A 22,477-nucleotide genomic window follows, 5' to 3' on the forward strand; every position below is an offset into this window, starting at 1 on the left:
ATCATGAACTGTTTTGAAGTTAATCTTTGCTGTGTCGCGGTAAAATCTTGACTTGGAGTGTCCAAGTTTGTTACAATGGTATCAGAGCGCGGCCAATGTCTCTTCTACCGAGAAATCCGATCCTTTTTATGCGGCACTTATGGATTCAAGCAAAGGACAGTTGACTTCCTCCGCATCCGGAGATGCGGGAAGAGATCACGAAGAAGATTCACCCAAGGAGTCAAGCCCGCCCCGGCCTACTCAGGCGGAGCTTGAAGAGATGGAACATCGGAGATTGGTCGATGATGCGACAAAGTTGATGATGAATCTTGCGGAGGACCCTCAACTTGCAAAATTTTCCACCTAGACCACGTTCGATGAGGTGCACTCACAGTGGCGGCAAATGTAACAGACTTGGACACTCCAAGTCAAGAATCAATCGCGACAACACCAAATAACCACTTCAAAACAATTCACATATCACAATAGATTTGCACTGGCCTGGTGGAGTTCCGTGCCTAGAGATGCTGGCCCCAAAGACAGGCGCCACTTTCGGTATTTCTTTATGTATTAAAATCAATGTCAGAGTACAAAGAGCAGTTAGGGTTTCACTCTCAGACTCTGCGTCCAGATGCTCTGAGAAGTGAGGCCCTCACTGCGTATATAAAGATCACAAGGGATGCCCAAAAGCAGAGCCCCAAAACCTTTCAAAAATTAAAAGCAGAACTTCTCTCTCTCCTTGGCAATTTGCGTAGCCAAAAAGTTGCAATAGCGTCGCTCAGGTGGTCTTTTTCCAATCCCGCAAATTCCGGAAATTCCGTATTGCTGCCATGTGGCATATCAGCCGCCAGATTAGGGTTTCCAGCCACTTTAGGGTTTCAGCCAGCAGTGAGGGTTAGGGTTTCCAGAAATTAGGGTTTCTGGCAGAAATTAGGGTTTGCAGAAATTTTAGGGTTTCTGGCAGAAATTAGGGTTTCTGCTGTCGGTAGCCACGTCATCACTTTGTGACATACCCCCCTCTTGAAAGCATTGTAATCGACCGCGATTACGCATGCAAAACCGACAGAAGCCATAAACCGTCTTAGCAAACACTGACTGCTAGTACCTACGTACTAGGAACACACATCTAGCACATGTATCAAATCGACAGTCACATCACACGACATCACTGGACATCACTAGACATCACAGGACATCACATGACATTCAACATTCATTCGCATCTTAGACCATGATTTATCGGCAATGTAGCTAGCAATCGCATCTAGGTCCAATCGGGACCTCATCGATGTCCGATTGACTAACCCCTATTGCAACCATGTCTATTCGAGATCAATCAGACCAAAATGCTGCAGTCATTTTGTCTATCAGTTCTTGCACTTGAAAGAAGTCAAGAATAAATCAGTATCATAATGAGGAATTCCATTTCATAAAGTCATACAGCAGAATACTGTCAGCTTTCAGTATCCCTGAAGCTCAAACAGACATAAACGACTTTAGTATCAAAATCAAGGCATCTGTTGACAAAGCAGCGGAGTGACTCCCCTCTTGTGCATCCCATTGCTCCAGATCTCCGGCCAAGCTGAATTCTGGGCTCCATTTGGAATAGACTATGCTAAACCAAAAGCATCGAGGTAAAGTTTCACAATCCGAGGAGTATCTGTTAGGTCCTCCTCCTCCATCCACTTCGCATCAAATGCAGGATAGTTCTTGAACTCAACCAAGAACCGCCTTCAGACTTTATCTTTATTCTTCGTATCCTTATGTGCCAAAAATTTGTTCAGGAACAAGGATCTCCTCGTTTTCTTCCACTTCGGGTTGCTCACCAGGCTCCCCATTATCAGGCACACCACCCTTAAAAGGTTTCAAGAGACTCACATGGAATGCATTGCGGACCCTCCAAGTATTTGGCAGTTTCTATCGGAAGGAGACATCATTTATCTTTTCAGTGATCTGGAAAGGTCCGTAGTATCGCAAACTAAGCTTTGGAAAAAGCCTCTCCTTTCCCTTTTTCTTTCTTAGGCGTGCCTTCTTAAAACGTAAGAGCACCCAATCATCCTCCTTCAATTTCAAGTCGCGACAATGGCGATCCGCTGCCTTTTTCTGTCGTTCTTGAGACTTGTGCAAAGTCTCGTGAATCTTGGCAAAAGCCGAATCCAAATTTCGCGTGTATTCATCCGCTTCAAATATCTTATCTTTCGTGCTTAGGAAGGATGGAACCTTCGTAGCACTTCCACAATCTCAAATGGCGTCTTCCCCGTCGAAGAGTGTATCGTGTTATTATAGGCAAATTCCACCAAAGGTAAGTACTTTTCCCATTGAGTCTTCTGATCCGAGATACAAGACTTCAATAAATCTAAAACCACTGAATTGGCAATCTCAAATTGCCTGTTAGTCTGCAAGTGGAACGATGACGAGAACTGCAATTGCGTGCCAATGTTCTCTCAAATTGCCTTCCAAAGCAAACTCATAAATCAAGGGTCTCTGTCGGAGACAATCGTCTCAGACATGCCATGTTATTGGAAAATCATCGTGACCATTCTGTGTTCCCGGGAGACCAAAAATGAAATCCATCGCAATACTTTCCCAGGGGCGGGTGGGTATGGGTAAAGGCTGTAACAATCCCTGTGCCTTATGCTTGTCAAACTTGATCTTCTTGCTTACTAAGCAACTGCGCACCAACTCTTCCACATCCTTTTTGAGTCTCGGCCAAAAGAAGTATCTCCCTACCCACTTCATGGTGGTAGCAATGCCGCGATAACCCGTAAAAGGTGGACAGTGGCATTCAGTCATAACCTTTTCCCTGAACGGCTGTGTAACGCACAACATGGTTTTTCTCATCAAGTAGCCTTCCCGAATGGAGTATCCTGCTACTGTCTCCCCATCCCGTATCCGTGTGAAAATATCCGCAAAATCTGTATCTGTGGCATACTGGTCGACCATATCCTCGTAGCTCCTATGATGTATCGCGTAAATAGCCAGAACCAACGGCTTCCGAGACAAAGCATTTGCCACCACATTCTTCTATCCTTGCACATGGACAATTTGGAAGTGAAACTGTGACAAGATGTTCGCCCACCGCATCTGCTTTTCTGAAAGCTGCTTTTGTGACAAGAAGTAGCGTAAACTCTGATGGTTTGTAAAGACAGTAAAATCCGCTCCGAGTAGGTATTGCCGCCACTAAGTAAGAGCATAGATAACCGCCAAAAGCTCTTTCTCATAAATCTGTGCTGTCAATTCCGGCCTTGAGAACAATCGGCTCTCGTAGGCAATGACATGGCCTTCTTGCATCAAGACCGCACCCAGACTACGACCGCAAGCATCACAATATACTTCAAATGACTTCTGCAAGTCCGACAAAGTCAAAACTAGTCCGGTAGTCAATTTCTCTTTTAATGTTTGAAAGGCAGTCACCTCTGTGCATCCCCACGAGAAAGGGACTCCTTTCTGTGTCAAGATATGCAAAGGGGAAGCAACCTCTGCAAACTTTCGTATGAACCGCATGTAGTACGAACACAGTCCCAAGAAGCTTCTAACTTCATGGACATTCTTCAAATCGAGCCAATCACGGATAGTCTCTATCTTGGCCGGGTCCATTTACACTCCAAGTCAAGAATCAATCGCGACAGCACCAAATAACCACTTCAAAACAATTCACAGATCTCAATAGATAGATTTGCACTGGCCCGGCGGAGTTCCGTGCCTAGAGATATTGGCCCCAAAGACTGGCGCCCCTTTCTGTATTTCTTTATGTATTAAATCAATGTCAAAGTACAAAGAGCGGTTAGGGTTTCACTCTCAGACTCTGCGTCCAGATGCTCTGAGAAGTGAGGCCCTCACCGCGTATATAAAGATTACAAGGGATGCCCAAATGCAGAGCCCCAAAAGCTTTCAAAAATTAAAAGCAGAACTTCTGTTCCAATTAGTGATCTCGGATCTCTGTAGGTAGACCCAAGGTAAACCGGTCAATCTGTTCTTTGAACGAGATCTTCTTGAATGAAGAGGTGGGTAGAAAAGAGCTCCAGAATCTCTCAAAGTAAGCATTTATTGTATCTTTCTTGGTCATCCGAAGATGGTTCCAAGCCGCTCGTATATCTCGTTCATACTCTCGTGTCAACCAAGAAGAAATAAAAAGCTTCTTAAATTTCAGCCATTTAACTGGCGCAGTCTTGTTTAAAAGAAGCGTGGACCACCAAGTACGAGCATTCCCCTTAAAGTAAGAGGTAGCTCTCCGAATCTTGGAGTGCTGTGAATAGCGTCCTCCCGCGAAATCGATGTCAAACTGTTGTATAAAAGACAAAGCCTTCGAAGCATGTGAGTATACTTGATTGAGTGGCCACCTTTCTTAAACTCTCGAACTTTCTTGCTTTTATCTTCGAGAAAGTCATACTGGTTGAATTCTTCTTGTTCGCATAAAAGTTTCTGTCATCGGAATCTGAGTTGTCTGTAGATGAGTTCTCAGTAGAACTGTCAGTCTCTGGGCGAGATTTAGCCTTCTTTGCTTTTTTTTGCCCTTTCCGAAGTGTTGTTTCTTGCTTCACTTTTTACCTTTTCTGTCTTCTTTGCTCGAATCTGAAGAGCTAGAAGAACTGTTAGAAGAAGAACTGTTTCTTTGCTTTGTCAAATGTCGACTGACGACCCAAATAACCCGGGAAGTCAATGCCTTTCTTCTGCTTTTTGCCGTGCTTTTTGGCTTTCTTTTGCGCGTCAAAAAGCTCAGCAATCCGTGCATCAACCACCTCTTTCAATTCTTTCTCTGAATATTGCTTGTGATCAGAAGGTTTCTTGAGAGCGGGTTTCGGGGGTGGTGTAGTGGTTTTCTGCCCCACTGCGCATGCACTTCCTGAAAAGAAGTCTCGCTCATATATTTTGCCAACTTTGGATCCTTTGCAAAACTGAGCATCATCTTTGACGCTTCATCTCTCTTTGCTTCGCCTGAGTAGGCTGAGGGTGGCCATACCCTGCCGGAATCTTCGTTGTGATCCTTGCCCGCATCTCCAGATGTAGAGGGAGTCGACTGATCCTTCCGTGAAGCCATAGGGGCCGCGGAAAAAATTGGGGATCGGATTTCGCGTAGAAGAGAAATCGGCCGTGCTCTGATACCACTGTAATAGACTTGGACACTCCATGTCAAGAATCAATTGCGACAACACCAAATAACCACTTTAAAACAATTCACAGATCACAATAGATTTGCACTGGCCCGGCGGAGTTTCGTGTGCCTAGAGATATTGGCCCCAAAGATTGGCGCCCCTTTTGGTATTTCTTTATGTATTAAAATCAATGTCAAAGTACAAAGAGCGGTCAAGGTTTCACTCTCAGACTCTGCGTCCAGATGCTCTGAAAAGTGAGGCCCTCACCGCGTATATAAAGATTACAAGGGATGCTTAAAAGCAGAGCCCCAAAAGCTTTCAAAAATTAAAAGCAGAACTTCTCTCTCCCCCCTTGGCCATTTGCGTAGCCAAAAAGCTGCAATAGCATCGCTCAGCTGGACTTTTTCCAATGCCGCAAAATCCGGAAATTCCGTATTGCTGCCACGTGGCATATCAGCCACCAGATTAGGGTTTCAGCCAGCAGTTAGGGTTAGGGTTTCCAGAAATTAGGGTTTTTGCAAAATTAGGGTTTTTGCAGAAATTAGGGTTTGCAAGAATTTACGGGTTTCTAGCAAAAATTAGGGTTTCTGCTATCGGTAGCCACGTCATCTCTTTGTGACAGCAAACCATGGAGGGGCAGCCCTCAAACCGGTGCTCAAACAACCTCCTACGTCGAGGATGTTTACAGAGCAAGAATTAGAAGACGTGGTTGATGCACGGATTAGCGCACAAGAAAGCCAAAAAGCACGACAAAAAGCAGAAGAAAGTGTAACAGACTTGGACACTCCAAGTCAAGAATCAACCACGACAGCACCAAATAACCACTTCAAAACAATTCACAGATCACAATAGATTTGCACTGGCCCGACGGAGTTCCGTGCCTAGAGATATTGGCCCCAAAGACTGGCGCCCCTTTCGGTATTTCTTTTTGTATTAATCAATCATCAAGTACAAGAGAGCGGTTAGGGTTTCACTCTCAGACTCTGTGTCCAGATGCTCTAAGAATTGAGGCCCTCACCACTAATTTAAAGGTACAAGGGATGCCCAAAAGCAGAGCCCCAAAAGCTTTTAAAATAAAAAGCATCAGTTCTCTCTCTCTTAGAGAGTCTCTTTTTTTTATAAAAAAAGCAAGTTCTCTCTCTTTCTCATGGCATGGAGGAAAAGCAAGATTCGCGTCGCTTATCATTAAAAGAAAAAAAAAAAAAGTTTTTTTCTTCTTTTTGGCCTCCACGATTTCCGGAAATTAGGGTTTTTGGCAGAAATTAGGGTTTGCAGGAATTTTAGGGTTTCTGGCAGAAATTAAAGTTTTTGTTGTCCGCCACGTCATCACTTTGTGACATACCCCCCTCTTGAAAGCATTGTAATCGACCACGATTACGCTTGCAAAACCGACAAAAGCCATAAATCCTCTTAGCAGACACTGACTGTTAGTACCTACGTACTAGGAACACACATCTAGCACATATACAAAATCGACAGTCACATCACACGACATCACAGGACATCACCAGACATCACAGGACATCACATGACATTCAACATTCATTCGGATCTTAGACCATGATTTATCGGCAATGTAGCTAGCAATCACATCTAGGTCCAATCGGGACCTCATCGATGTCCGATTGACTAACCCCTATTGAAACCATGTCTATTCGAGATCAATCAGACCAAAATGCTGCAGTCATTTCGGCTATCAGTTCCTGCACTCAAAAGAAGTCAAGAACAAATCAGTATCATAATCAGGAATTCCATTTCATAAAGTCATCCAGCAGAATACTGTTAGCTCTCAGTATCCCTGAAGCTCAAAGAGACATCAGTGACTTTAGTATCAAAATCGAGGCATCTGTTGACAAGGGAGCGGAGTGACTCCCCTCTTGTGAATCCCACTGCACCAGATCTCCGGCCAAGCTGAATTTCTGGGTTCTGTTTGGAGTAGACTATGCTAAACCAAAACATCGAGGTAAAGTTTCACAATCCGAGGAGTATCTGCTAGGTCCTCCTCCTTCAGTTTCAAGTCGTGATGATGGCGATCCGCTGCCTTTTTCTGTCGTTCTTGAGACTCCTGCAAAGTCTCGCGAACCTTGGCAAAAGCCGTATCCAAATCTCGCGAATATTCATCCGCTTCAAATATCTAATCTTCATGCTCAGGAAGGATGGAACCTTCGCAACACTTTCAACAATCTCACTTTGCGTCTTCCCCGTCGAAGAGTGTATCGTGTTATTGTAGGCAAATTCCACCAAAGGTAAGTTCTTTTTCCATTGAGTCTTCTGATCCGAGATACAAGACTTCGATAAATCTAAAATCACTGAATTGGCAATCTCAAATTGCTCGTCAGTCTGCAAGTGGAACGATGACGAGAACTGCAACTGCGTGCCAATGTTCTCCCAAATTGCCTTCCAAAACAAACTCATAAATGTGGGGTCTCTATCGGAGACAATCGTCTCAGACGTGCCATGTAATCGGAAAATCATCGTGATCTTTCTGTGTTCTCGGGAGATCAAAAATGAAATCCATTGCAATAGTTTCCCAGGGGTGGGTGGGTATGGGTAAAGGCTGTAACAATCCCTGTGCCTTATGCCTGTCAAACTTGACCTTCTGGCATACCAAGCAATTGCGCACAAACTCTTCCACATCCTTTTTGAGTCTCGGCCCAAAGAAGTATCTCTCTATCCCCTTCATGGTGGTAGCAATGCCGCGGTGACCCGTAAAAGGTGGACAGTGGCATTTAGTCATAACCTTATCCCTCAACGGCTGTGTAACGCACAACATAGTCTTTTTTATCAAGTAGCCTTCCCGAAGGGAGTATCCAGCTACTGTCTCCCCATCCCGTATTCGTGTGAAAATATCTGCAAAATCTGTAACTGTGGCATACTGATCGACCATATCCTCGAAGATCCTATGATGTATCGCGGAAACAGCCAGAACCATCGGTTTCCGAGACAAAGCATCTGCCACCACATTCTTCTGTCCCTGCACATGGACAATCTGGAAGTGGAACTGTGACAAGATGTTCGCCCACCGCATCTGCTTTTCCGAAAGCTGCTTATGTGACAAGAAGTAGCGCAAACTTTGATGGTCTGTAAAGACAGTAAAATCTGCTCCGAGTACGTACTGCCGCCACTGAGTAAGAGCATGGATAACTGCCAAAAGCTCTTTCTCATAGATCTGTGCTGTCATCTCCGGCCTAGAGAACAAACGGTTCTCGTAAGCTATGACATGGCCTTCTTGCATCAAGACCGCACCCAGACTACGACCACAAACATCACAATATACTTCAAGTGACTTCTGCAAGTCCGGCAAAGTCAAAATAGGTCTCGTAGTAAATTTCTCTTTCAATGTCCGAAAGGCAGTCACCTCTGTGGGTCCCCACGAAAAAGGTACTGCTTTCTATGTCAAGGTATGCAAAGGGGAAGCAACCTCTGCAAACTTTCGTATGAACCGCCTGTTGTACGAACACAGTCCCAAGAAGCTTCTAACTTCATGGAGATTCGTCAAATCGGGCCAATCACGGATAGTCTCTATCTTGGCCGGGTCCATTTGCACTCCTGCTGCTGACACAATGTGTCCCAAAAAAATGTATCTCTGGTAGGAAAAATTCACTTTTCTTTGCATTAATCACTAACGTGTGATCTTGTAATGCCTGAAAGATTTGAAGCAGATGATCTTTGTGTTCTGCCTCATTCTTGGAGAAAACAATGTGTCGTCAAAGAGTGCCAACAAATAGCCTAATCTCTCGAAAAATCCTGTCCATCATCCGGTTAAATGTCGCAGGAGCATTGGTTAAGCCAAAAGGCTTACCAAAAACTCAAATAACCCAAAAGTCGTCCGAAAAGCTGTCTTGTAGATGTCTCCCGGCACTATCCTGATGTGATGATATCCACTCTTCAAGTCAATCCTGCTAAAGCACGATGATCCGTGTAACCTGTCGAGTATATCATCGATTCTAGGAATCGGAAATCTGTTCTTGATGGTGATTTCGTTGAGAGTGCTATAATCGATGCACATTCTCCAAGATCCGTCGTTCTTCAAAACCAACCAACACTGGAGAGCAATACGGTGAAGTACTAGGCTGGACAAGACCCTTTTCCAAGAGGTCTTTCATTGGGTTCATAATCTTTTCATTTTGTACTTGGCTCACACGGTAAGGTGGCCGATTCGGTGGCGTGCTTCCAGGTATCAGATCAATGGTTTTCAGGCCCTCTGAAAAGCAATCGGCATGAGTGTGGAGAAAAAATCTTGACGTTCTTTTGATCAGTTCTCTCCCAAAAGAATGAGTAAGAAACTGAAGTTCATCAAGTACAATCTCTAAGCCCTTCATTTATCAAAGTCACTTTCTCGGCCCGGTAGTCAACCACGGCGTAGTTCTTGTGGTACCAAGAGATCCTGAGTAGAACGTCACTCGCGTGCCCTGAACACCCGTGTCATTGCAAACGAAGTTTGCCAATGCTCGGTGTAATGGCAACATCCCATCCGGGTGCCAGTCGAACTACCTCCGCCTGTGGCGTCAGTCTGTCGGGCGTAATTCCAAATCGAGCCACCAATTCCAAGTGAAAAGAAGTTGGCCTTGGCTCCTTCAAAAGAGCTTCCCGATCCTTCACTTTGCCCGAAAAGTGGCCAAGTTTGTACTTTCATTCATTAGATTCGGTGCAGGTCCCACGTCATGTGCTACCAGCTCTGCTTTTCTATCTGCCTTTTCTGCCACATTCCTCAGCTGCTCTCGAACTCTCAGGCCCGTCGTCGTTCTTATCATTCTGTTCTTTCTGTGCCTTTTTAGGGCACTTCGCGGAGATATGTCCATGTTCCCCGCATCCAAAGCACTTCCCCTCTTTAATGAAGCGAGCTCTCTTCTCAGGAGTAAGCTTGGGTCGTGCATCCTTTTTCTTTGGGTTGCTCTTTTTCTTTCTCTTTCATTCCCAGAAGTCTGTTCGGCTCGTTGTGTCATGGCCTCATTTGTGGGGTAGGTCAGACTGCCAGAGTGAATGGCAAAGCCCCGCTTCGCATGACTCATCAACTCCTAAATAGAAGCTGACTTTTATTCCAAGCAGTGATCTCGGATCTCTGTAGGTAGACCCAAGGTAAACCAATCAATCTGTTCTCTGAACAAGATCTTCTTGAATGAAGAGGCGGGTAGAAAGAGCTCCAGAATCTTTCACAGTAAGTAGTTACTGTATCGCTCTTGGTCATCCGAAGATGGTTCCAAGCAGCTCGTATATCTCGTTCAAACTCTTGCATCAACCAAGAAGAAATAAAAAGCCTCTTAAATTTCAGCCATGTAACTGGCGCAGTCTTGTTTAAAAGAAGCGTGGACCACCGAGTACGAGCATTCCCCTTCAAGTAAGAGGCAGCTCTCCGAATCTCGGAGTGCTCTGAATAGCGTCCTCCCGCGAAAGCAATGTCAAACTGCTGTATAAAAGACAAAGCCTTCGAAGCATCTGAGTATCCTGAAACTTGATCGAGTGGCCACCTTCCTTAAACTCTCGGACTTTCTTGCTTTTATCTTCGAGAAAGTCATATTGGTTAGCTTTGTAAAAAAAAATTCTTCTTGTTCGCATAAAACTTTCCGTCATCGGAATTTGAGCTGTCTGTAGACGAGTCCTCAGTAGAACTGTCAGTCTCTGGGCGAGATGTAGCCTTCTTTGCCTTTTTCTTGCCTTTCCGAAGCTTTGTTTCTTGCTTCGCTTTTTTACCTTTTCTGTCTTCTTTGCTCGAATCTAAGGAGCTAGAAGAACTGTCAGAAGAAGAAAAAGAAGAAGAAGAAGAACTGGGTACTCCTTCAAATCGAACACGCTTCTTCTGTTTCTTGCCTTTCCGAAGCTTTGTTTCTTGCTTCGCTTTTTTACCTTTTCTGTCTTCTTCGCTCGAATCTAAAGAGCTAGAAGAACTGTCAGAAGAAGAAAAAGAAGAAGAAGAAGAACTGGGTACTCCTTCAAATCGAACACGCTTCTTCTGTTTCTTTGCCTTGTCAAATGTCGACTGACGACCCAAATAACCTTGGAAAGTCAGTGCTTTTCTTCTTCTTTTTGCCGTACTTTTTGGCTTTCTTTTGCGCGTCAAAAAGCTGAGCAATCCGTGCATCAACCACGTTCTCCAGTTCCTTCTCCGTATATTTTCTTGGAGGCAGAAGGTTTCTTGAGAGCGGGTTTCGGGAGTGGGGTTGTGGTTCTCTGCCACTCCATCTGTACCTCTTCTAAAGAGGTATGGGTCACATATTTTGCCATCTTCGGGTCCTTGGCAAAATTGAGCATCGTCTTTGTTGCATCGCCAATCAATCGACGACGCTCCATCTCTCTTTGCTCCGCCTGAGTAGGCCGAGGCGGGCCATACTCTCTGTCTGAATCTTCGTTGTGATCCCAGCCCGCATCTCCAGATGCAAAGGATGCAGAGGGAGTCGACTGATCATTGCCTGAAGCCATAGGTGCCGCGGAAAAAAGAATTTCGGGGATCGGATTTCCTGTAGAAGGGAAATCAGCCGTGCTCTGATACCACCGTAACAGACTTGGACACTCCAAGTCAAGAATCAACCACGACAGCACCAAATAACCACTTCAAAACAATTCACAGATCACAATAGATTTGCATTGGCCCGGCGGAAAGGAACGGATTTCTCGGGTTATTTGGGTCGTCAATCTACTTTTGCCTCAACAAGAAAGCAGAAGAATCGTGTGTAGTTTGAAGGAGTACCTAGTTCTTCTAATCGTGCCACTCCCCGTCTCGTGTGTCGTGCTCTCTCTCTCTCTCTTTCAATTCAGCATTATTTGAAGTGCTTAAAGTTGTTTAATCTGTTCTTTTTCGTTGGCATGTGGTGCCCGTCCCTTGTTACACCCCTCAACACCACTTGAGACACATACTATCCAACTCTCTTCCATTTGCACACACTAGCCCTCAACAGCTTTCGACACCATACTCACTCGATAGCACTACATGCTGTGGGACTATGCTCTTGAATAGATGCTATACATGAGACTTTGTATACAACGTGCACTGTGAGAGAGGCTCACAAACAGATGAGGACTCTGGCTAGCCGTAAAAAGCGGGAGTTTGAGGAGGCCGACGAGCTAGAGTTTGACCTCCTACTCATGTGCCGTGTCACAAACTACTGACGTGTCAAAGCCCTGAAGAATGGAACCAACTTGCAGATCTTGGCCGAGGGTGTCACAAAATGCTGACGTGTCAAAGCCTAAAGAATGAAGCCAACTGACAGATGCCGGCCGAGGGGCCTAAACCCTAAGAAGAAGAAGTAACAGAAGAAGAAGTCCTACCAACTTATGAGGACCCCATCCGATGGGGCCCCAAGTGACATAAAGGATTAAAATAAAGCAGGCTCCGCACACACAAAAACTGACGACGTGGTAGATTTTCGAAAATTGCACTGACATGATGACATGGCAGGTTGTACGGATTTCCGTAAATTACGTTGGTAGCTTTTGGCATTGCTTTTTGGACCAGAAGCTTTTGAGTTTGAAGGCTTTTCGTGAAAACTGTTGTTTAGGCCAAGGGCCTTTAAATATGAGGTTAGGGCTCATTCTCTGGCATGCTTCTTGCAGAAGGTGCGGAGTGTGGATTACCGGCTTGTATTGTGTTAGATGCAATATAAAGAAATATCGGAGGGGCCCCAAGGTTTGGGGCCAATACTCTCTCGGGTGGAATTCCGCCACTCTGTGTCGCGTGTCGTCTCTCTTTCAGTTCAGTTATTATTGAAGTGTTGTCACAAACGGGAGCGCACACGAATAATCAACAACATGAAAATATCGGAGGGGCCCCAAGGTTTGGGGCCAATACTCTCTCGGGTGGAATTCCGCCACTCCGTGTCGCGTGTCGTCTCTCTTTCAGTTCAGTTATTATTGAAGTGTTGTCACAAACGGGAGCGCACACGAATAATCAACAACATGAAAAAGAGTTGAGAGAGAAGTTCGACATTGTATTTGGGACCAGAAAATGGGCTGGTCCCCCCCCTTAGAGAGAATCCTTTATTAGGGAGAATCTTTTTTACAAGCACAAGAACCAGAGAAAACCCCTCCGTTCTAAATCTTTGACTCGATGGTCGTTCCTTCCCGTAAAGGGAAATCCGGGAGACGAGCTCTTAATCCTTTTTCCGTCTGTACTCGGAGTCGAGACTCTGCAGACAATTTCCGAATTCCGTTCCTGGAATTCCCAAGCGTAGGCCGAAGCCTTCTCGCTTCTCCTTCGCGACGAAGTACCTGCAAACACACACACACAAACACGCGACAACAATTCGTATTGCGAATCCACAATAGATACCTGTCGCTCTTGCGCGGGAAAAAGCAACTTCCGTGCTTCGTAGTCTCGCGATCTCTTGCGTTATCTGACGGCAGAGTCTTCTCTTGCTGGCGTTGGTAACTCCCCTTTCAGTGAGGGCATGTGGTGCTTTTATAGCTCCTTGGCCACGAAACGAATAGCTACTCGCGTTTTACAGAGGCTCTACAAACTTAGAGATCCACTACTACAGACAGTGGTGGATCCAAAATGGCAAGGCATGTCAAGATCGCAGGATGAATCTACAAAATACTTGCAGAGGCGGATCCTTGATGAGAGCTTTTGGCAGGAAGTGCACGCTCTTTGAGTGGCACTCAAGCCAGTCTACGTCCTCCTTCGATTGACGGATATGGAGGGATCGACCTTGGGACTAGTCTATCATCTGTTTATGCAGATGAAAGACCACGTTTCCAAATGCGATCTGTTGACTATTGATCGGTAAGGGTTCCTCATGTTCTAATGGTTGTAACTTGTCTATTTTAACCATCAAGTCTAAGTTATAACAGTTAACTTGTATTGACAAGTTGTTTTGATATTTCAGCCGATCAGATTTATTGGGATGTGTTGAGAGCCGCTGGACTTTCATGAGCCGTCCCATACATGCGATGGCTACCATGCTTCATCCTCTCTACAGGTCACCAGAGCTATGGAGTGATACCTTGCTTAGCACAAAACAATCAGAGTATGTTGGGCTCATGTTTTCAGAGGATGATCAACTTGGGATAGACAAGGAATTCACCAACTACATGAATGGCATTGGCGCTTCTTTCACGAGAGCAGTTTCTTTGAGGAAGGAAGCCACAAAGTATCCTTTGACGTGGTGACACTCGTATGGGAGAGTTGGTCTTCCCAACCTCTCACGCATTGCTCTTCGTATCCTTTCCTAGGTTAGGAAACTGCCATCCATGATTACATTGTATATATCATTTTAAACTTCTAACTTCATCTTTATATTACTTGACACTTGTCACTCTCTTGCTGATGATTGCGCTCTTGCTTGATCACTGAGCAGGATTGCTCGGCTGGAGCATGTGAGCGTAATTGGAGTGCTTACTCTCTCATACACACGAAGATTCGAAATCGCCTTAGCACTTCTCAGTTGGAGAAGTTGGTGTATTGCAGAGCCAACATGAGGCTCGTGCGGAGTTACCATTCTTTGGGGCAACCCAAACAGGTAATTACCTTGATGTTGGCCACTATAAACTCAACCTGCAAGCATATGCCATAAATAAGTCAGTTTAACTTTATTTTACTCTTCAACAGGTTGATGCGACAGAGCTGAAAATGGTAGATGATCCTAGACCAGAGGAGGTGGACCGACAGATTAGAGACGAGCATGAGCAGATTCTCAGAGAGCTGCATAGAGAGCTCGAGAGCGTGGATCGTCGTGTGACTAGATCACGTGCACGAGCTCTTAGCCTTCCTCTACGCACGGTGGGAGGAGATCTAGACACTGTGAGACGAGAGAGTATTCGCAGGGGGAAGCTTCCTATTCGCTCCATTCGCAGGCGAGCGAATGAAGCTGTCCGGCTCATCCATGCAGAGATTGCTGATATGCTTGAGGAGGCTTGTGGTGCAGAGGTGCTTGTACCAGAGTTGACATATGCTGAGCCTGACCCTGAGTTTGATGAGGAGGGCAATGTCCTTGATGATGGGGGCTTGCTCTCTACTGACGATTCATCTTCCGCATCTGACACAGACTTTTGAGGCCGCACGTCTTAGTGCACACTGGTGACTTCATGCTTTGGAGGACAGACTGCAGCAGACTTTTATTGTTATTATGGCATTGTAGTATTTCAGAGTACTTTGTTTTGGATCTTGATTCAGTTTGTATGGTATATGCCCACGTCTGGCTAATGCCATGGACATGATGTTTGAACTTTGTAGTTGTTATTTGGTCTTATGATTTATGGTCATTGGTTTTCTCATTGAGTATTGAATCTTGAGTCATTAAGTTTTTTGATCAATATGTTCATTTTAAGCATTGCATTGTTAATGAGGCTGAATTTTGAAAGGTCTGTGAACTTAAATTTAGTGTAATTGTCTTTTTTTACAAATGGTACGTACCTATCGCGTACCTAAAGGTTGGTTCAGTACGGAAGTACGTTCCGTACGTACCTAAACCGTACCGTACACTACGTACCTTTCCACCTTGGTGGTGCCCGTCTTGTGAGAGTGGTATCGGAGCATCAGGCGTGTGCTTTTCTGAAAGCACACCGGTCCTACAAAAGAGCAGACAGAGCTATTGGAATTTTTACTTGAAGTATCTTCGGTCCTGACCGCGGACTTATTAGGCACTCCCACCCTTACTTCATCGCGCATTGGGCGCGCTCCCGTCTTCATCGCTCTGTCTTACAGGGCATAAGCCATAAAGAACCCAAGACATAGAATTCATGGATTTAGCAGAATATTTGTAGTTTGTGCGCAACAAGCTTCACGACATTCTTTTGCAGCATCCTCAGCAGAATATTCCGATGCTGCAAAGTTTTCAACAATTTTTGAACTACATGTTACCCCCTTTGATGCCCAGGGGGTACCTCCTCCTCCGGCATTAGAAAGTACGAGAGCTTCCAACCGGCAACCTTCTCAGCCGTCTGTCTCGATCAGGGGAGTCTTCAAGAATATGGTGCAGCCATCTGACCCTGATCTAGTGCAACCGCCTTTGCCACCGCCATTGCCACCACCGCCGCCACCAGGCTACAATGGTTGGAGCCCATATGGATACCCTTATTATCCATACCGGGGATATCCGCCTAACCAACCCAAAGATTTCAAGGATGGCGGCACGAGATTCTAAATTTTCACTTTTTCCGGGGTGAAAAATCGCAAGAAAGCATTGCAGTTGCTACCGCAATTCGACAACATCTATGCTATGGGGAACTATACAGAAGAATCCAAGATTTCTCGAGCACCGGATTTCTTAAAGATAATGCTATGCAACGGTGGAGTTCAATCGTGACACAACCGCATGCTCCAAGGACTCGGCAAGCTTTCAAGACAGTTTTTGCACGTAGTTACATGACTTTGATCTTTGAAGTCCGGATTTTGGCAGAGTGGCAATTTGAAAATGCTTGCCACCGAAACCATGGACGACTATAGGTTTCACGACGTATACCTTACGGTGTCCTTCTTTAAGTTCATTTCCTTGGAGGACCAGTGCGAGCGCTACACCATTGGACTACCATCACCATTGCAGGAATATTTCTCTCTCCAAGCAAGTCTCTACCATGCAAGAGCTTATGGACCATGCCGTGGTCGGCTACAAGCTCATGAAAGGAAAGTTGGAGTTTACCACAGAAGAACCTCCGCCACTAACAAGAACTCTTGGCAACAACGAACAAGTTCGCGGGAATCCCGTGAAAACCAACCTCAACGGCCTCGTCTGACACAACGTCAACGAGACGCCTTGTTACAAGAAGGTTGATGCTTCGAATGTTTCCAAACAGGGCATACGTTCAATACATGTCCTGAGCAAGCCTCGACGTCCTCAATGCAACCTTCTGCTCCGGCCTCACACAGATCCCGGGGGCCACCTCCACCAAGGAGGCTAGACCTGCCATTTTCTAGTACCCGATATTTATGGTATACACCTCGAGAGTTTTAATGAAATACGCAGAGCTTATGGAAAAGTCAACGACTTGAAAGCCCTTATTTTCTTTGACCCTGGAACTATGGAGAACTTCATCCATCCAGAATTCTTGAAGCAGATGCAATTTGATTATGTTGCAGAGGGTGGAGAAATTGAAGTTGAGCTAGCCACGGGGCAAACTCAGAAAGTGGTACCGCTCATTGTTGCACTGCACTTCTAGTGACTATACAAGATTATCCGATTTCCACATTATGAAGTTGGGCAATTGCGACGTTCTCTTTGGCATGCCCTGGCACGACAAGAATGATGCAACTCTCCAGGTCCGGACTTCGGAACCGAACCATCACCGTGATGCAGAAGGGCTAGCCAGTTGTCCTCAAAGTTTGGTTGTTCGAACAAAGCCCTAAATGACCTCTCTAGTTTTTTATAGCTAGATACTTTTGAACATTGTTTGAGAAAGTATTGTTTGAAATTTGTTGAAATGGATGCTATCTGTTTGAAACCTGTCTTGGTCTCGATTTGAATTGTTTGACTCTGGTTTTAAATACTGGTTTCAATGATTGGTGATTTTACTCTTGGGTGGAGAAGTGAGAAATACTGTTTTGATATTGTTTGAACCTCGGAACGATGCAAGCCGATGCGTGGGGAGCATTTCATTCTATGTTTGAAAACCTCGGAACGACGCAGGCCTTGTCTGGGGAGCGTTCCATTGTATGCTAGAAAACCTCCGAACGACGCAGGTCGATACCTGGGGAGCGTTCGGTTGTATGCTTGAACCTCCAAGCGGCGCAGATTACGGCCTTGAGAGCGTTTGGTTGTACAGTCCTCTGAGCTCACGGCCCGGACCTTTTTAGGTTATTTGTGGGGGGAGTGACGAGGTAGTCGTTGAGTAGCTTCATACCGCAGATCGTTTGTCTCCGGAAAGTCCTCAGCGGCGCTGTTTGTTGTGTCTTGTAACATGCATATGTAAGCATTTGTGTTGCATCGTGATGTGCCAACTATTGAATATTCCTAACTGGATGAGATTGCATGGGTATGTAATTTTAGTGCATCAAGACACCCGTGGAAGATCAATGCGGTTTGGGTGTGATGGCTAATTTTACTATGTCAGCATATCAAGAGTACTGATCTGGACGAAAGGAGAAGCCAACTCCTTGATCAAAAGAGCCTTTCAGCATATCAAGAGTACTGATTTGGACGAAAGGAGAAGCCAACTCCTTGATCAAAAGAGCCGAAAGGAGAAGTCAACTCCTTGATCAAAAGAGCCGAAAGGAGAAGCTAACTCCTTAACAAAAAGTGCAAACTGAATGTCCCTCGGAAATTTTTGAGGTAACTTGAGTTGTTTTGCTGATATGCTGTAATCGCAGACGATTACTTTCTTTCAAGAAGGGTGGATGTCACAAACTGCCGTCTCAAAGCCCTGAAGAATGGAGCCAACTTGCAGATCCTGGCCGAGGGGCCTAAACCCTAAGAAGAACAAGTAACAGAAGAAGAAGTCCTACCAACTTGTGGGGACCCAGTGCGATGGGGCCGCAGTGACATAAAGGAAGTAAAATAAAGCAGGACCCACACACACTCACGCAACAAAAACTGATGATGTGGCAATTGTACGGACGCTCCGCGTTTTGCGCTGATTGCTGACGTGCAGTTGTACGGAATTCCGCAAAACGCGCTGGCAGCTTTTTGGCATTGCTTTTGGACCATAAGCTTTTGAGTTTTGAAGGCTTTTCATTGTAATTGCTTTATAGGCCAAGGGCCTTTAAATATGAGGTTAGGGCTCATTCTCTGGCATGCTTCCTGGAGAAGGTGCAGAGACTGGAGTATCGGCTTGTACTGTGTTGATGCAATATAAAGAAATACCAAAAGGGGCGCCAAGGTTTGGGGCCAATAGTCTATGGGGTGGAATTCCGCCACTCTGTGTTGCGTGCTCTCTCTCTCTCTCTCTCTCTCTCTCTCTCTCTCTCAGTTCAGTTGTTCTTGAAGTGCTAAAAGTTTGTTCAGTCTGTTCTTTTCTATTGGCACATGGTGCCCGTCTTGTGACATGCCGCAATTCAGCCGTAGCATGGAGCCGACCACTGGAGCCCTACCCATGCACCCACTCCCGTGAGGACCCACAGAGATGGCATGACTGCACAGAGTGTTAAGAGACTCTATCAGGTGCCTAGAAGCCACCGATTCCGGATGCTCTAGATCAGCATAGTTGATTAGGCACACCATTGTTGCTACTCACGAGCCCAAGGACACTCTTGACTGGGCAACTAGTGGACCATCATATTTGGCCACATTGGCCAAACTCTATGGAGCAGTGGTGGAAGTAGAATTGTGCTCATATGCACAGAGAGAGCCTATGAGACACTTGACAGGCTGGTTTCAAACAAGCCTTCTCTACCATCGACCACATGTTTAGTTTGCACTGCTTGATTGATCAGGCTAAGGCGCGGGGGTTGACCTCTTGAGTCTTTAACTTGTATTTCTAGGGCTCTTGATTCAGTTGTGTCATTTTTTGTCTACTTGTTGATAAAAAGCATTGGGATTATTGTTTTTGTTTCTGTGCAGGAACAATTGGAGCGCATTGCAAAGGCAGATGGGATCTCTGATAACGTTTATGAAATTGCTTCAAAGAGTTTGGCAGCATGAACCTGGGTGATGGGAGCAGCTCGTCAATTTCCGCTTATCAAGTACAAAAGCAAAAGAACCGCAAAGAACTCATGTAGGTTAAAGTGTAAGGGATCTTTGATGGGGTGCTTTTCAAATATTGTCCACGTGATCATGGAGGCATGTAGACAAATGTTGAGTGTGGGGATTGATACAGGGTTTGAAGGTGATCTGATCACTTGGTGTGAGAGGTTATGTAAGAAGAGTGATGTGAGGCTTGATATATTTGGGTGAAGTCTCACTATTCTTGCTAGCAAATGGGTGGTTATTACACCACAACCCGCCCATCAATTTCTCCATATGAAACAAAATGAATATTGTAATGAGTCTGGAGTATTTCTGATTTTAAGTGGATTTAAGTCTAGTTTCAAGTTTTGCAAGGAGTATTTGTAAAATGGTATTCATCTCCATAGCATATCATGCCACAGTTATTTCTAAAAGAAGCGTTGGCCCGTTTGAGCGCATAATTGGACATTTGTACATCGACTATGGTCATCCCCTACAATAGGGTTGTGGCAACTCTCTGTATTAATTGAAGACCTTTTCCCCTGCTGTACAGCTGGCGTTTATCTGAAGATTTTCCTTATGGGGAGTGAGTGGTACACATTTTGTCTGAAAGTGGAATGTTGAGAATGACTCAAACTTAAGGAACCTCATTAGCTCTTGAGGGAGTTATGACAGGTTGAGATATTGTCTTCGATTTTGTGCTTCGATATTATGCCATACATCATAAATGGGTTTTGATTCGCCTCAGTTTGTTGTTGTCATTCTTTTGAGTCATTCTTATCTCACTCTGAATATTCTGGCTAGTTGTGAAAATGAGCAAATTAAATAAGATGTATGTGCAAAAGCTTATGGCAAATGAAGGCACGATTGAGATTGAAGTTTTGAAGAACAATGCTTTGAGAACAAAGGAGGCATAGCTAGGTCTAGAAAGAAGAAACTTAGTAGTAGAGTCCGAAAATCGAATTTCAATACTCAAATCTTTCTAAATCTTGAGAATTTACAAAGTCAATCTAATTTTTGAGGTAAGCTAGAAGGAATGTGAGTTTTAGGTTTTTTTAAAAACTCGACATACATACACCAAAATATTGCATTGTAGCATGCTTCTTCATATGTAGCAAGATCAGTGCTAAAAAGGCCTTATGGAGCACACATGCAATGAAATCACTCTCTGTAAAACTGCCTTGCTTAATTCTAAGAGGACCTATGAAATGTTCTTTTACTCGAATCTTTTTAAATCTTGAGGATTTACAATGTCACTCTAATTTTCGAGATAAGCTAGAAGGAACGTGATGGAGTTTTAAGTTTGTTTTAAAACTTGACATACATACACCAAAACATTGTGTGTGAGCATGCTCCTTTACATGTAGCAAGATCAGTGCTAAAAAGGCCTTGCAGAGCGCACATGCAATCAAACTCAACATGCTTTAGGTTTGTTTTTAAACTCAACAGCATGCTCCCCAATATGTAGCAAGATTAGTGCAGGGAGCATACATGCAAATAAAACTACTTTCGGTAAAACTGCCTTGTTTTGATTCTAAGAGGGCCTCTATGAAATGTGCCTGTCAACACGCTTGTCATTTTGAGCCCAATGTAGAAAGCTGAAGGTCAAATATATACTAAACTTAATGCTTCAGCAAGCTATTATGCAAATGGGTGGATCAATGACAGACCACTCCTATCACGCTTGTGACAAGGAAGGTAGGCGGTGAGAGAACAGAGAAGCCAAGGAGCGCCCTTTCGTAGGCAAAGCAGCTTGGCAAGGAGAAGGCAAGTGAGGACCATTGTACACCCTTTTTCACGACAGACAGAGAGAGAGGGGGGGTATCTTGCTTGTGGTTTGCATGTGTGCAACCTTATGTCTTCAAGGTCCTTGGTCAGGTGGCAAGGGGTAGGGAAAGGACAGTGACCGTTGCGTGTAGTGTGTGCGACCAGTTGGCGATCGCAGTGTCCAGCAGTGGGCTTGGGAGCACATATACGAGGAAAGGTCGTTGCCGTCAAGGTCCAGGGGAGGGGGGCGATGCCCATATTTTCTGCAGCCTGATGTGTCAACTACACAACAGCCTTGCTGTCGCTATCAACTCTTACTGAAAATTCCATGTGCTGATGTGGTTGAGACTCAGAGCTAGTCTGTGACGACTGGGATTCTGTGTGCTGACTTGTTAGCTATCCAAGCCAGCAAAATGGTGTTGCATGTTGAGTTGTGAAGGATCCAACGGTGTGTTTGCAATGTTTTGCTCATTAAAGTCTAACAGATGGAGGGCCAAGATCTGCAGCGCCCCGACCCTAGACCGTCAAGGTCTTGGGTCGGGCGACTGAGCATCCTAGCCTTCCATTTGCAATCCATTACTGGCCATAACTTTGAGCAGTCAAATGTACGACACACCAGTTGTTGCAGTCTCTCGCCAATCATTGCCAACCAACTCAACGATCAGAATTTCCTCCCTAGCCTCCAATCGACTGTAGACCAGTTCTCCTGCTGACAACTCACCAGCCAAAATCGCACTTGCTAGTGACAAATGAGCATCCGGAATTTGATCCAATACTGCTCACAAGTGTACCACTGCAGCACCTACAACACAGCCTACAGGCACATGAGCAGAGAAGCCACTCCTTTGGGAGCCAATCATTGCCTATGTTCCTTGCAGGCCTCACAATTCCAAGCATGTTAGAGTGCTAGTGGCTCCCCTCCCCAAGAAACTTGACGACTGGGAATGGTCCGTCGGTGATCATTCCCTCGTAATTACTGCTCCTGCCATGGCTCCCGGCTCCCCACCAATCGCCATGCGATTTTAGTACGGGGAATAATCACTGACAGACCATTCCCTACCACTCAGAATTTTGGAACCAAAGGACGCGATCATTTTCTTCCAACTCAGC

The 22,477-nt window shown here is 45.1% G+C and overlaps 2 protein-coding genes across 2 annotated transcripts in view; both read left to right on the forward strand.

The window, feature by feature from the left end:
• LOC147435784 (Peptidase M1 family protein) overlaps window positions 1-19,969 on the forward strand; it is a 46,814-nt gene extending 26,845 nt beyond the window's left edge. Inside the window, exon 32 of the mRNA XM_086488724.1 lies at window positions 19,496-19,969. Coding sequence (XP_086344850.1) covers window positions 19,496-19,576 — 81 coding nt within the window. The 3' untranslated portion in view covers window positions 19,577-19,969. The remainder of the gene's footprint in view (window positions 1-19,495) is intronic.
• On the forward strand, window positions 10,891-19,489 carry LOC147435785 (uncharacterized). Its single transcript, XM_086488725.1, has 4 exons — window positions 10,891-14,237; window positions 14,363-14,381; window positions 14,450-14,524; window positions 14,614-19,489. The coding sequence occupies exons 1-4, from the start codon at window positions 14,182-14,184 to the stop codon at window positions 15,055-15,057; spliced, it is 594 nt and encodes a 197-aa protein (XP_086344851.1). The 5' UTR covers window positions 10,891-14,181; the 3' UTR covers window positions 15,058-19,489.
• Window positions 19,970-22,477: the final 2,508 nt, after the last annotated feature.

Source organism: Adiantum capillus-veneris, chromosome 18, assembly GCF_014529385.1.
Source record: "Adiantum capillus-veneris isolate H3 chromosome 18, ASM1452938v2, whole genome shotgun sequence".
NCBI lineage: Eukaryota > Viridiplantae > Streptophyta > Polypodiopsida > Polypodiales > Pteridaceae > Adiantum > Adiantum capillus-veneris.